This window comes from Fulmarus glacialis, unplaced genomic scaffold, assembly GCF_000690835.1.
Source record: "Fulmarus glacialis isolate BGI_N327 unplaced genomic scaffold, ASM69083v1 scaffold6592, whole genome shotgun sequence".
NCBI classification, from domain to species: domain Eukaryota; kingdom Metazoa; phylum Chordata; class Aves; order Procellariiformes; family Procellariidae; genus Fulmarus; species Fulmarus glacialis.
Window position 1 is genome coordinate 38,228 of NW_009198356.1, and position 15,814 is coordinate 54,041.

General features: G+C 42.2%; 1 protein-coding gene across 1 annotated transcript; it reads left to right on the forward strand.

Moving 5' to 3' along the window:
- Window positions 1–907: 907 nt before the first annotated feature.
- On the forward strand, window positions 908–6,171 carry LOC104073171 (beta-microseminoprotein-like). Its single transcript, XM_009572854.1, has 4 exons — window positions 908–949; window positions 4,001–4,088; window positions 4,800–4,902; window positions 6,042–6,171. Exons 1-4 carry the CDS (start codon window positions 908–910, stop codon window positions 6,169–6,171), a joined length of 363 nt encoding a protein of 120 aa, XP_009571149.1.
- The last annotated feature ends 9,643 nt before the right edge of the window (window positions 6,172–15,814 follow it).

Sequence of the window (15,814 nt, forward strand, 5' to 3'; positions counted from 1 at the left end):
AAATTTGTGGATTGAGACCAAAACTACTCCCTCCGTAATCCTAGCACTGAAGGAAGGAAAAAGCAACATTTACCTCTCTTCAAGGTAGTGGAGGTGTTACACTGCATTTGTGTTATGTCATTTTACTGACCAGTTTAAAGAAAAAGTCAGGCCTTCTGCATGAGCACCGGTTAGAGAACTCAATTTTTGCTTCAGAGGGTTGCATGTTCAGAAACACAGCCAAGCTGGACAAAGGGAAGCATGTACCTAGGCTAAACAACTTGAAGTAGTTCAAGTTTAAAATAAAAAAAACCACCACACATACAGAAGACCCAGTTGCCATCTGCCCCAGACCAGTGAGGAAAGAGAGGGAAAGTTCATAGAGAAATGTCTTTTTAAAATTTATATTAGGGAGAGGATGTGGGCAGGGTGAATTTGCATAACCTAAAAGCATGAGGAAGTCAATCTTGAACCCTTCCTGCAGAGGGAAGACAGTACTACCCACCACAAGTGGTGGCCACACAGATGCTGCTCCACCTCTGATAAGTAGCAAACTATATTCTCACTGACAAGGGCCAGATCACACAGGTGGTGCTTTTGGGGAAAATACCAAATCTCATGAAGTCCATTTGATTTCCCAAGAGTTGCACACACATGAATGCAGCTAAAGGTCCTACCTAAAGACTCACTCCCACGAGTTCAACTAAAAAGGGAGGCAATCAATTGTCAGAGCCAGAAGGAACATTAGTTTCCCTTCCTAGCTTCTCTTTTAAAGAGATTGACATGAACTGTTTTGAAGTCAGGTCAGATTTATTCATGTGCTTTAATCCGATTTTGAAACCCACCATAATGTTTAGTAATTAAGCAGTGTATTGATGTAGTTTTGAATCACAAGACACAAGGTGAAGCAACAGACAACCAGCAGACCATGTCTAAAGACACTAAAGGCTACAGAAGAGACGTTTTCAATGTGAGCAAGTTTTAATCAAATTATGGAATTGATACCCTAGTAAGAGCCTTGATGACCTGGAGCCACCATCCAGGCACCCCTCTGGTTTGAGGAAGGACCACAGCCCAGACCTTCCAACTCCAGGCATCTTCTCAGAAAACTCACAATCCTTCTAACTGGCAAAAGCTTTCCAAGGCAGAATTGCCTTCTTGGCTTGGCACAGAGTCACTATTTTAGTCAAGCCGCTACATTATTTGACCAGTTTAGTTTGGCAACTTCTGTGACAGACACAGGAGCTAGATAAACAGGGAAAGGCAGTGCTGGACGTTCCTCTCATCGCTTCACAGACCTCAAGCTGAGGAGACCCATACATTAACTGCTGCCATACCCCGCAGCCAGTGAAGGAAGTTGTTTTACTTAAGTCTAGAGCCCTTCCAGCACATCAGACCCCAAGGGAGAAGGTATAGAAGGAAAGCAGCAAGCTGCCATGGTCTCCATGTCTTAAAGGTAATCAACTTTCTCGTCCATCACAGCCATCAGCTAGGCAAGGACAACTTAACCTTCCCTTAACAGAGGAACCCCCAGAGGACACTTGCTTAACACTGCAGCCCCAGAAGGCAACTTCGTTTATATCTGCACAACAACAGAGAGTCCTCTTCACTCCTTTGTTACCCATTTGACCTGGAAAACCTTGTTTGTCTCAAGAGGGGAGGTCCAAGCAGGTCAGCAGGAGACAGGTTCAGCCTCTGCGCTGCTACAGATCCCATAGACAACTCACTCAATATTACAGGCTTTCATAAGCATTTGGTTTCTTCATTCTCAAGCCTGCAATCCAAGATGCTTTAAGCTGCCTATTTTTTTTTTTTTCTCTAAAGGAAAAAATGCACAGCACATGCTTTAATATATACCTCAGGTTAAGGAGATAGAGCTACCAGGCATTTCTGGCAGCAACAGCCTTAATAGCACTACACTCCAGTTTCCTATTTTGTACATTTGTCTACCTAAGGAACAGCAAGAATTATAAAGAAAGTTATTAATATAGTTATTTCTCTATAGGAAGAAAGGAAGATTGCAACTATACACTTATTAGAGATCTTGTACACCATAACACTTACCCCTCTTCAAACGGCACAAGATTTGTCAAGAGTTACAGCAGGGACAGGCCAGAAGTGGGTTTAGCCTCTAGTTACACTAGACCCTAATCAAATAGTTTCAATCAAAAGAAAAACAAATTCATAGCACACACTTAAAGGCTTAGTAGTATAAGAGATATGTCACATTTTCACATTACTGCTTCTCATAGCTAACAAAGTAATTTTGAGCAAATTATTCCCTTCAGATAGAAGTTCATTCATTTAAGGATTACCAGTGGAGAAATTTTTTCTCAAGGCACTTCATTAAATACCACAACAGTTTCCTGCAGCAGAACCACACACAGAAAGCATAATCTACAAAAATCACAAGGCTAACACAAAACTTGATGGCTGCACTGCAAAGTTAAAAGCAAACTACAACAGAAGCTCTAAAGCTTCTCACTAAGTACCCACAAACAAAAGGAACTTACATAAATCAAATCTTCTGTCACAACAAACAGCAGCCACTTCCTTCACAACTGCCCCTTTACTCCAAATCCCTCAAGAGACCCCACTCATTCTGCCACTGCCCCTTTTATCCAGAAACCACTTCCAGTGCAGCTTTGCTTCCTCTAGCTATTTGTCAATCAGTGGAAGCTAACGAGTTCAGCCAAACCAATCAAGGTGTACTAATTAAACCCAGGTGTGCTGAAAGAGCCATGCTAATGGAATTAATGCAGCTCATTATGCTGGTAACTTTTAAAACTTGTTATGCCTATGCTCCAATTCAGTAAAGCGTTGGATCCCTACAGCCCCTGATGCAACCACAGGGATCTGTGCTAGTTTTCCCGGCTGGTTTTGAGATGCAGCCTCACATACTGTGTGTTGCAGCAGTCTAATTGCACAAAGACCTTGACACCTACAGCAAGATGTGTACTGAAAGAAATGTCCTCATTTTAGTGTTGCAGAAACAACGCTGCTGTTTGTGTCCAATTCCAGCTGTGTTAGAGGCAGGTGTGCATATGCTGAAAGAAAACTGGAACTTTTTCTTTCTTTGCCTCCCCCAATCCGTAGCATCACTGTTGTTGGTGTCAGGAAGAGAGCCATGAGTGGCAATCATCCTGACTGTTACATTCGCTTCTGGACTGAGACAATGCACAGCTCATCTCACTTTTGCTGCCAAAAAGGTGCTTTCTGGTCATGGTGATCTGCCTCTATCCCCTAGGCCTGGCTTTGCTTCAGCAACTGAGAGGTACAAAACTACAGCTAGCCCCTGCAGGTCCCTACATATGGACAAAATAATGTCTCTATATAAAATAATTGAAATTATAATAAATCAGGCTGAGAACAGTGGACTCTCCACACCACTGCACTGTATGAATGGCTTGTTCCACACCTGGGGGCGATCTCCTTGTAGCAGGTCAGCGGAACAATAGTGCCCTGCTGCCTTGCTTAGCATGTGCCCTTTCCCCGCTGTTCCTTGATGGCCTGCCAGCTCTGAAGGCATAGCTTTCTGGGGGTCAGACTCTTCCACTGACACCAATGCTGATGTGGAGTAACCGGTGTATTTACTGGAGTTTTTTCAGATTTACACCAGCACAATGGAGATCAAGATGCCAACGTATATCAGTGCACGAAACAAGCCTTTGCAAGACTTTTTGAGGTGCCACCTTCTGATTGATGATCAGAACAGGTTAGAGTGTCCATTGGCGCCCGGGGTGCTCACATTTACATCACGTCCCTTTGCACTGACCATTGTTTCCTCACTATATATAAATACACACTACTCCTCATTTTGAAATGTGAGCAGCCCGTGCAAGTATGGTAAGTCAGCAGCTTATAGTGTGCGTGTGTGTGTGTGCGTATGTGCACTGGAAGTATTTTTTAATCTGAGTTTATTGGGACTAGTAGGACTCATCCTTAATTCTGTGCAAGCTAGCCTGCTAGACTTTTGAAAAAAACACCTAATTTTAAAGAAAGATTCTTGTTTCTTTTCTAGAAAATCTTGCTGGTCTTTTGCTTGGTCCTTCTCTTCTCAAGGACTCTGTGTGATGCTCGCTGTTACTTTAGACCAGCCAGCAAATACGGTAAGAATGACAAATATATAGACATCCCTGAAGCATTAATTGAGAGATTCAAAGCCTTATTTTCTTGGAAATGTTGGAATAGTATAACACATTCTTGTTGAGGAATGATCCAAACAGCCGCATACTCAGGAATCAACCCACCTGGAGGCATCTCTGGACACACAGAGATGCTATCCTGTTCAATAGCTACCCTATGGGTTGATGTATAGCTCAAGTCCTTGCCCATGTGGCAAAAAACATGTACTTTTAAGCAGCATTGACTAACTTGAGTAGGGTACCTGACACTAAAATCAAAGCAAAGACAGCACAACTGGTGTTTAAATTCAGCTTAGCAGACCAAGTTGAAGTCCAGTAAGAACTGGGGAAAAGGGAGGAGGGAGAAATTAAAGTCTAGACCTGTATGTTGGATGTGAGAAAGGGCAGAAAGATCCTACCATAGCCATAAGCTAAGGCATTTCTCAGATCCATTGCAATAGCAGAACAGTATTTCTCTGGTATGTGGTTGCTACCACTTTATCATGCCTTATCATACATTCATGCACACTTCAGGAACAAAGACATGCAGAGCACTGGGTCAGATTCTTCCCTGGTGTGACTCAATGGAAATCAGTGCTTTGATTGCCAGTCCACAAACATAAGACTGTGGTCTATGTCTATTGATACATATTCACACTGATTTACTGACTATCATTTTCTGGTGTGTGTATGCAGGGTGCCTTTCAAACAGAAACCTCTATGTTTTTGGTGCGGTGTGGAAGACTGAAGATTGTTACCAATGCAGGTGTAAGATGACTGCAATGATTTGCTGCAGCTTGTAAGTTCCCCCAAATTATTGTTTGCTTATTCAGGAACTGCTTGAAATGTTCAGACTTAAAAAAAAAACCTCACTGAAAGCGTGCATTGGAGTTTCATACTTGCATGAGCAAAATTCCTCTTCCGTTTCCCAGTTAGCTCTTATCATGACCAAGCAGAATAATCTGGCAATCACATAGACGTATTTGGGAAGAAACAAAATGAGGCACAGCTAGGATCTTTCAAGCACACATCTCTTCCTCATCACCTAGTCATTCTTTTGATTCTGACACTAACTGGGTGTATGATTCCCTTTAACCTCAGTTTTCTTTCTCCTTCTATTCAGTGGCTTGTCTCTAGATACCTAAACACCCCACAACACACATATGTGTGGGCTTCTGCAGCTCCGCACCAGACCAGTGGCCTGCCTGCAAGCATCTAATCAGGCCAGAGCTGCTCCACATCCTTCCCATGCTGCCAAGAGCCCACCCTTCCTGCTTATCAAAACAGGAGACACATGCCCTGCTCTCATAATTTGCTTTCTAAATCTTGTCGTGTGTTCCTGCCTCGTGGATGGCAGGTGACACATCAAGGAGAGCTGTGTCTTCCCGAATATAATGGTATGAACTGATTATCTCCCCAGAAGGCTGGGAAATTTCTTCTTGAGGTGAGGGAGAAAGAGTCCCATAAAGGGTCTGTGAAGAAGGATACAACCCAAGGAATATTCCTGGCAGCCATAGGAGGGAGGGAGGGCATTGGCCTGTGTCGAGAAGAGGCTCAGTTAGGAGGTATTCATGCTGGGGTGATTCAGCACTCTTTAGATGGCTTGTTCCTGTCAAGAAAGTTGTAGTTTAAATGGGGAAGACAGAATTAATCCCCATTGTGTCTCTGTGTGGGAATTTATACCAATCCCTAACCGAAGGGCCAGAGAGAACTGCATTTAAACCAGAACAAACATTGGGAAATCGCTTCATCTGTTAACAGCCATGATCAGGGCTCTGTATTCCTCCTATGATAATCCATAGCGCTTGTATTAATAGAATCCATGAGCCAAACTGATCTATGATGTAGCTTGCTCCAGGATGGCTGTGGCTCAGTAAGCAACCTTATGTCAGTCCATGTCTTGGCTGCTGATTTTCTCTTTACCTTTCTCAATGACAGGGTTTTAATCCCCAAGAACTATGACAGGGTGAACTGTGTTGGCCTATTCCACAAGAAAAGCTGTTCCATCCGAGTGGTGAAGAAGACTAATCCTGACATAAGCTGCAAAGTCTACAATGGAGTTGGTTAAGACCATGTGATGTGTTTCTCCTCTTCTGCACCTGCCCTAGAAGTTGAACATGCTCTGGATCTCTCCTTTAGAGGAAAGCAGCATCGTTTCAGGAGGAATGGGTTCACCTCGTGCCTTTCACAGCTCTGTGTCACATCTGTCTCATTTCTGACACTAGGTGGTTGATCTTATAACACAGACATTTGTAACCAAGCTTTACCACAGATAACTTTGTGACTTTTTTCCTGTTGGGATCCAGATTTAAATAAATTTTCACATACATCAAATCACTGCTTTTGTTTCTAAGTAGTCACTGATTGGTCTTGTTGAAAACAGAAGAATTCATGCTGTCTGTAAATGTTTGTAAATCTAATTACTGATTTGGAAATCACCTAGCTTTCAGAATAACAGGTATTATATAAATTGTTGCCAGACAAACGGATTCATTATGCTATTACGCTCATTGAAGTTCCCCCACGGACACGTATACTAGAAGAATGGGATGAAACAAAGCAGAAAACAGCCTTTTGAAAGTCTCCCCCCACCCTGGTGCCTTGTGTAGGTCAATACATTAGTGCAGATGCATATAAGGGAACATATTCTCCAGGACATGACTGGTATATTACCAAAAAAGCAAGCTCATGCCTGAGAGTCCAACCTACTGCAAAGAAATGCCATATAAATAGCTCTGTAGCCTTCCATAGCAGGGTAGAATTTCCTGCAATAATCTTGTTTGGATCAAAGTCCACTGACAAACAACCCCATGAAAGCTGTTTGTACAGCAAACCTAGACTATAAAACATGTTTAGCCAGCAGACTTCAGGCACTAAACTGTGCCTGGTACGAAGTCCATGAAAGTGGTTTATATGAGAAATATCCTACAAAACATATTTAGACAATATTAAGAGCAATTATAACAAGAGCGCTGTACAGCTTAAAAGGCCCAGATAAATCATTTGAGTGTGTTCAGTTTATTCAACACTGACATCATAGGTGTTTTCTTCATCTGCCTTTCCTCTACCTTGCCTAAGTGTATTACAATGAAATATTTCAGCTGATGGAAACAACAACTTCTTTTTTAATATCTGTCGTGGAAAACCAAAGTCACGAGGTCTATTTTCAAGTGCGGTGCTGAGAGTATGAGAGTAGAAAACCTGCACATACTAAGGAAAACAGCTTACCAATGGTTAGAAGAAAACCCTTCCATGGCTCCAGGTACTACCAGAAAGTCGTTAAGGTGATTCCAAGAAGCAGGTAAAATGAGAAATGCAGTTGTAGCTTCTTAAATCTTTGGCCCTCAGGATTAGTTAGAACTGCTTAGTAGCAGCTCCCTTTGACAATATCCCCTTGTGTCTTCTTGGGAGTATTGGAGTGGACATCACTGAAGCTGGCTGTGGCCCTTCCAACCTCCAAGTAGCAGACACTGGAGGGGCACCCACTTTTCTACTTGCTGAGGGTGGATAAGAGGATTTCACCCAGCTATATATGTGTAAGGAGATATATATATTTATATAAGGGATCATGCTATCAGCTTCCTGTATACTAGATGCATTTATAAGGGCCTGCCTAGGGAGCCAGGAGTAACAGGGCTTTTCTGAAGGCTTGACAATCATTTAAGCAGTTCAGAAAAATCCCTGGGAAGATATATCGGTTTCACTAGCTCCCCGGCATGGAAGGAGGGGTATAAACAAACTGAGAAGGCTGAAAATGGTTAAAATATCAATTCTGCTTCAGAGAGGTAGAGATTCTGACAAAACAAAGCCAAACCAAACTTGTGCAAAATACCTACCAAGGATACCATGTAGACCTGCTAAGCTTAGCATATACATGGACTATGTACCGTTCCATGGTACATTTTCTCCATATGCTTTCGTCATCAAGTACCCAGTAATATTCTTTGTGGACACTGTTCACCGTTTAACAGTGCCAGAGAGAGCAGGACTCCAGATGCTGGACCGCAATTAGATTTGCTAAATGTACTGTAGGAGAATTGGCCTCTGAAATTCCATGCTCAGAGGAAAGAAAGAGACAGAGCTTCAGGGCTCCACCAGTGAAGGCTGATATGGCTAAAGATCTGACACGAGCACCGGAGGAGACCCTCAAAGCATCCAGAGTGCAGTTGTAATCCCACTGCTGTGACAATCCCGTCACTCCCAGGGAAATGCTAAATTGCACCCAATGAATGTTTCTCGGTAAAGGCCTTGCTGCCACCATAACCACTTGCAGAAAGGGGTTATTTGGCCAGTGCAGAGAGGACTATTTCCCGGTGCATCTCTACCCCCTTGAAACAGATTGTCTCCATGGAGTCCAACTGTCTTATGTAATAAACTGCAGAGAAAACAGGACAGTTCCCCAGTGCCTTCCTGTAACAGGAGCACGTGCTGTGGACAGAGAATGGGAGCACGCCTTCCTGACGCTCTGTGGGTAGTAGGACAGCCCCACGGCATGCCAGCTACAGTTTCTTTACTCCATTCCCTAAAAACAGCAAACAGGGGCTGGTCCATTGGTTGCTAGAGTCAATGCAAACCTACTGATACGAACAGAAATAGCCGGTCTGACCAGTACATGACTAGCAGTAGCTGGGACTATGGTACTTCCATGTTGCGTCCCAGCAGCAAGTGCCCTGCGTATAGAGGAATTTCCACCCTTAAGCCCTCATACAAGTACTGCTTGTGCATTTTGCAAAAGCCTTAACGGGTCAGAATCCTCACAGAGACTCTCCACAGATACCTGTCCAGTAGTCCTCATTGTATAGTGAAATTAAACATGGCCAGATTCAAACCAGCCAGCCCAGGTACCAGCATCCCTTTCAGCAGGGTGCTGAACAGAGCCTACAAGGCCCACCTGGATGAGGAAACAGGCATCTGCATCTTTGTCTTGCTGCTGCTGTTCTCACTCCAAGCTAGCTCCAGTATTGTCTCCTCTATGCTACAGTCTGGACAGCAGCTGTGCGGCAGCTCCAGCCCCGCCACATCTCTTGGCTTACACTCAGTGGCTGCTGTGGACATGTAAGTCCCAGCTATGTGAACTACTGCAGGGTTGGAATGACCCAAGTGCTGCTCCCACATTAGCTTGTTAATGGTGAGCATTTTCACCCTGCAGTTTGGACACGATGGGGAAAGAATATGCGTGTAATAGGACTCTAATGCAGCCCCATTCACCTCATCAAAAAATGGCCAGAACCTTGATACAGCAGTTCATCCTAAAAATCTGTCAAGAAGAAAGTCCCAGATGCCATAGCAAAATATCGGTGGTTGGGTCATTTCCTGATCCCTGGGCGGCAGAGCCCCGGGCAGTCATTCAGGGACTGAACGCTGTTCTCTGGTGACTTCCAGAAGAAAGCAGATGCTAATTTGCAGGCTCTGCCCAAAGGTCTGAATTGAGAGAATAAAAGTGACACAGCATATCTTTAAATGTTTGGAAGGTGTGGAGAGAAGGCTGGCTGAGGAATGCTGCAAGCTGAGGGGGATGAGAAGAACAGCTTCACAAATGAAATATTCCCTGAAATGGGAAATAAGGACTGTCTGTTTCCTAGTGGTTTTCATCCCCTTTCTTTAATGCTTTGAACAGCAGTACAAATAAACATGTGATAAATAAATTAAGGAAGAAACAGAAGTGAACAGGCCAGCTAAATAAATCATTTCATCTTTTCTGGCTCCAGTAAGATAGGAAGCTTCTGCTTCCTAAGGAGCTGGCAAGAGGCTCAAGATCTGTGTGGGCTGATGCCTTCTCAGCTGGAGCACAGTCTTCACGTCCCCTTCCCTAACGAGATCAGAAAGGTTGTCTCCTTCTGAGGCGTTTGGGTAAAAGGGAAATGCTGGAATATGGGGTGCTGCTTCAAGCTAGCTGGTAAATACAGCTCCTGAAAAGGAGGCTGGGAAAAGTAAGTAACACAAAATAAGAAGCAACTCAGGGATGCCCTGAAGAAAGAACCAGTAACTACAGACAACTCTCCAGCTTACACCATTCATTTCACAGATTCCAGTTTTATGCTTCTCAGCATCATAAGACATGAGAAATGCCAAAATACCCTAGAAAGTCCTTAAATATTCCTGCTTCTGCTTTGATTATTTCTCTAATGATGGAAGGTGTCAGCTAAGCGCTTGAAGTAGATGGGCACATCTGTAACAGCTGGTACCAGAAAAAATGAAAGAAAGAATACAGTACAAATGAAAAACTATTTTCACAGTTAGTTTAGTTGGTAAAAGTTTGTTTTTATTTTGATATTGAAATGTTTGATTTCTGTTGACATACTACATGCCTACAAATGAAAACACATATTTGCTACAACTACTTATCACACCTCTAGAAGGGCCCCAGAATAGCGTTAGCCACTGGACTAGTTAAGTAGTTGACCATAGCTTAAAACCCACTCTAAGTGAAGACCGAAATTAGGTTATTCTGATACAGCCATTGGAAATACTCTGTTTGTGTATTTTCCCAATGCAAGAAAAAAATTTGCAACTCTGATTTCTGCCTTGGTTTTTCATGAGAAAGACCTGGGAAAAATCAATGAAAACTGGCATTTCTGCATATCCTTCTTTTCCTCTATTTCCAATTTTCTCAGTGCTCTTACATTTCTGAGTTCTTCGCCTGAGTGACAGTGTCTCTCTTCCCCTTTCACAATTTAAGGACTTGCAGCCTTCTACATAAAATTTCAGTATCAGTCTGTGATGGAATGGAAAAATGGAGAAAGCTGATACTGGCAACATTTTCATATGTATGAGGCAAAATTCTCTTTGAGCCCTACAGAAGTCTTGCCTCAGCAAGGAGAACAGGATAAGGCTTTGTTCCCGTACTTTGTCCCTTTGCTTCTGTGTGCTTCCACTCGAGTACAGACTTGCGTGCAGCATGGGTGCATGCCGTGCTTCATATAGCTTCATAGCACTTTCCTGAAGTGGCTATTCCTCTCAAGTATCTGTAGATTTTCTATATTTATATAACAGCAGAGGGAGCCAGAACTTCAAAGTCAGACCATAACCATAAAGCAGAATTCATTGGTTAAGATGAAGGGAGGGAAGGAAGGAGGGGGAGAGTGAGAGGGGGAGAAGAAGAGAGATGCCATCCGAATTACCTACAGAAACAGCGAAGAGAGCTTCTCTTCTGGATTGCTAGGACACAGAAGACTTGACTTTGCTGCTACAACATTCCTTCATTCTTCCAAGATAGAAATGTGCAGCACAGCAGTAATCTTCTCAATCCGTAACAGGTAAGAATTTTCTAAATTATCTATTTCAGGCTGGTAAGAGCTCAGACCTCTTTATTGAAGTTATTACTTTTAATTGTAAAAATTTATTCAACTTTCACTTGAGTGACTGACAGCTGATGCCATCATCGCCAATTCCCTTTCTGCTCAAATCTTCCTTCTGGTTTGGATAATGACTGATTTCTAATCAGAAAAAATTAAGTAAGGATTCACCTGAAATTTAACCTAAGATCCGAGGCAAAAGTTGTATGTCAGAAACTTCTAAGGGAGAGTTACTGAGCAGTTGCTACATTAATATAATTTAAAGAAACAAGTTTTACAAGAACATGAGAATATGGATTACAAACAGTTCAGATATGATTCTTCATTCATTTAACTATTAGGGTAAAGAGGAGATAATGAAAAACATTCAATTAGCATTTAAATTCTAAAATCAATCCATTGATATTGACAGGGACATGAAATTTAAATTCAAGAGAAGCCAGGGATTGAAAGGCTTTGTGCATATTGGATTTCTAAAAGCAAAGAATTCTTGCACCGCCCTTCAGTTCTACGAAAAAGTTGTAGATTTCTTTACGGTTTTAGAACAATACAGAAACAAGGGCAGAAAAATTAAGTGAAGCTGATCCAAAGTCCACTATAATCAACGCGCTCTGAATCCAGTCACAAGGCAAGGAAAAACAGTAATAAATACTTCGTTCTCTTTGTATGCTTTTTAAACTCTTGTCCATCTCTGTCAAGAGAGAGACTTCTCTGCTCCTCTAGACCTGTACAGCACCAAGCACAAAAGGACCTATTATAAATTAGTTTTTTAATACCACCATAATAAACATTCATATAATTATCAATGGTAATAATTTATCAAGAAGGTTTATAAAAACAAAGGAGGCCTTTGCTGTTTACCATCCAGCTTTGATTAAGGCTGTGCAAACTATTGCTTTTATCAGTCAGTGCCTGAAACAAAACATTAGAAGTGTAGTTTTGAAAGATTGGATTTTTTGAGGGAAAGAAGGCATTTTCAGATGCAAAAAAAGTGGTCTTGGTATGAATGCAACACATTCTTTCATTGGAAACAAATTCCTAAGTTTTTTTTTTAATAAACCAAAGGGCTTCAACAACTGTGCAGCAGATGATGATACTGAACCTGGTGTTTAACCCATGGACCCTAATGATTATCTGGGTTCTCCCTCCTCCATCAGATTCAGAAAAAGCATTTGAAGGGACATCTCTCCCTTCAAGAGGGTTGCAAGAGGGAGATGGCAACTTCTTGGGGATCTTCGGGGTTCAGGTGTGCTCCCTGCCACCTTGTGGTGTGACAGAAAGCCTTCCTGGTTACCACTGGGCACAGAAAAACACTTCTTATCTCCTGGTCCCCGAGACTCCTCGTTCCTTACCCACCCCATGCAGTTTCTGGCTGTACACATCACGTCACCCTCCAGGTGTCCTAGCTGGCTGTCTGCTAAGGTGCCCATTACAATGACTTATGGATTCCCCACCTCCTTTGATAAAGATCACCTTTGTAAAAATACCATTTTTTTCTCTTGGGAACAGGACAAGTCACAATGGTCTTTATTCTTAAGGGATCAGGGATTAACTACCATTCTCCATTCTGCTGACCTGCTAGTCATATTTTACCTTTGTGAGCTGGCTCCGTGTCTTTGATAAGGTTGTTATGAATTTAACCAGAAAATAAAAAGCCAGAGTAGGTGCTTTTGTAAAACTTCCCTGATTTCTGCAGGATCAGAGAAGGTTAACTTGTAATATAAGTTCATACCCCCTAAAAGATTTCCTTCTGAAAACACATGTAGATGTGAGAGGGGGAAAAAATATCCACTTTATACCATCTCCCAGTGTTGTAGACTTGTAACATATTAATACACACAACTTGTGCTATACCCTAATTACGCAGGTTGTAGAAATTTTTAACATATGTAACTTTTTCAATGACCTAAGATAGTCACTCCCAATATTTTTGCAACACAGAGTTAAACAAAGATGAAGAGTCCACCATTAAATTTCATTGTACCAAATCCCTTATGGATTTAACATTGCTGTGGGATGGCTGTGCATACTCAGTAGCAGGTTTCCTCCTCTAATTAAGTGTTGCCTTCCTGGGAACCTGTAAAGCTAGCCAGCTGATTTTTAACCTTTCTCCAAGATGTAAGGTTAAACAGGGCAAATCTATTTTACTGATATGACACTGCCAGCAAAAAGGGGATACCACTGTTAGTCAGTCACCACCACCTCAATTAAATCTGCAGTATGAATTTCAGAGTTCTGTTAAACCTTTCCACTGCTCATTTGCTTCTAGTTTGTAAGAGGCAGATGATAGCTGCTTTATTCCAGATAATTTACTCTGTAAATAATACAATCAGTTCAAGTCTTTAGGAATTGCTTCCCTCAGGAAGACTTACGGACCGAAAGCAGCAAAGATGGCTTGAGCAACTGGTACATTCTAAGCTAGATAAGCAATTGCTTCTGAGTACCAGATAATGAAGGCAGACACTGCAAACATTTTTTTCTTCAGCTTATGTTTGATGTGGAAATTGATCCACACTTTCCATCACTATGGAGTCTGGTTTTTGATTACAGGAGGGGATGATCATGATTAGCTTTGCAAGAATGACCCGCCCTTTTCCAGTTAGCACATGGAGCACAACATCAGTAGTAGTCCCTTGGTTTATCCTGCCTCCAGGAATACAGTTTTTATAGAGGTTTTCATGGGATGTCTTCAAGTCCAGAGGTCTCTCAAAAGGGCAGTCATGCATTAACTGCTTGGGGCCACTTATTGTCTAGCAGCCTCCTTGGAATCCACCGAGGGTTTCATTTTCTTCCCTGACCAATCTCTACAGAATTTCCTTTCCTTTGAGGAATTTTTCCAGGAAATACAGGACAGCCCTCCAGGGCAAAGCTTTCCAGCTGCCTAATGACAGTTGGTTTCCTTTTTTTGAGACAACCTGAGTGACATTCACTAGTTTAGAAGGCTGTGTTTTTCAGCAAGACAAACCCTTCTAGACCTTACCTGTTCTTTTTCCTTGCTTCCAACACAGGCAGCAGAGCGAGGAATGTCTATAAAAGATGTGAGTGGGGAATTTGACTTACACTAAGATTAAATCTGAAAGCTCCTGCTCTTTTTCCTTCTGTATCCTGTTAATTTGCTGCAGACTTTTGTGACACTTACTTTTTAGAGAAACCACCTCATGCTGCATCAATTAGAGAAGAAAACCCTTGCTTTCTGAGCATGGTAGCTTTTGTTACTGTCCTCTTTCCTGAAGTTCACTAAGGGTTCTGAATAGGATTACTCTTTCCTCTTTAAAAACAAACAAGCAAACAAAAACAATCCAACTTTTCCACCCACTCCCTCTGCAAACTGATTTAGGAGGCACGCTGCTTACTCCTATAAGCCAAGTAAGTATTGCTTCACTTTCTGGAGGCAAAAGCTGTTTTTCTAGCCCGTGAAGTTTTTGCTGTATTTTACTGGGTAATTGACAAACCTTTGATACAGCGAGGGGACTAAGACCCTTTTTCCTGCTGCATTGGTGATTCAGTATATTAGCTAACATTTGGTTCAAACGTCTAAACAGAGTAAGTACAGATTGCTTATTACTGGCACTTAATTTACACCAAACTGAATGGCAGTCAAACGCTGAGATAACACAGCATTTGTCAGTGACCTTTTAAAGCTGTGGGATCTGACTTCTGCTTTTCAGGTGGCTCCACTACTTTCTTTTTTTGCTTCAACATTATTTCTCCACACTGACGCCTCGGCACGTCCAAAAGTGTCTGGGACCCTTGAGAGGGCTTACACTGTGGGGCACAGATGTTTGTAATACCTCAGCACACAGTTTTCAAGCAACAAAAGAGATCCCTGTGTTTGTTGTCGAGGATACTGTAGCTAAGGACACTAGGCTGGGACTGTAGTAAAAAGCTCATGTGTTCATTTACAACAGTCTGTCCTGTCCAAATGCCAAGACTAAGCTCCTTTGACTGGTACCACATAATATTGCAGGCTGCTGATCCCTCTGCTCTGTTTCATATACAGTATCTCCACTGGCCAGCAATCATTTAAAGCTAAGGGGGTGGCTCATGGTTTTTCATTCTATATCCATGTTCATGCTGAAGCAGACTCTTCCCTGCACCAACCCTCCCCATATGTGACCGTGCAATCCATACATCATCATTGCCACTTCTTTTAGTTCCAGAAAATAAATCAACCTGTTCACACGAGTTGAGTTACAACACAAAAGTGAGTCAACAGAAAGAGTCCTGCCTATGCCCACAATTTGGAAAATTTTCTTTGCCCTTTTTAATGAAGATTTAAACTGCTGAGGAAATGAAAGAACAAGAGGAAGAAAAGGTTACTATATTTTACTCGTGTGACTGTCTTGACTGTCTCAGACAGTAGGTACAGATAGATCACGGATAAATACAGATAGATACAGATAGAGACATCAACAC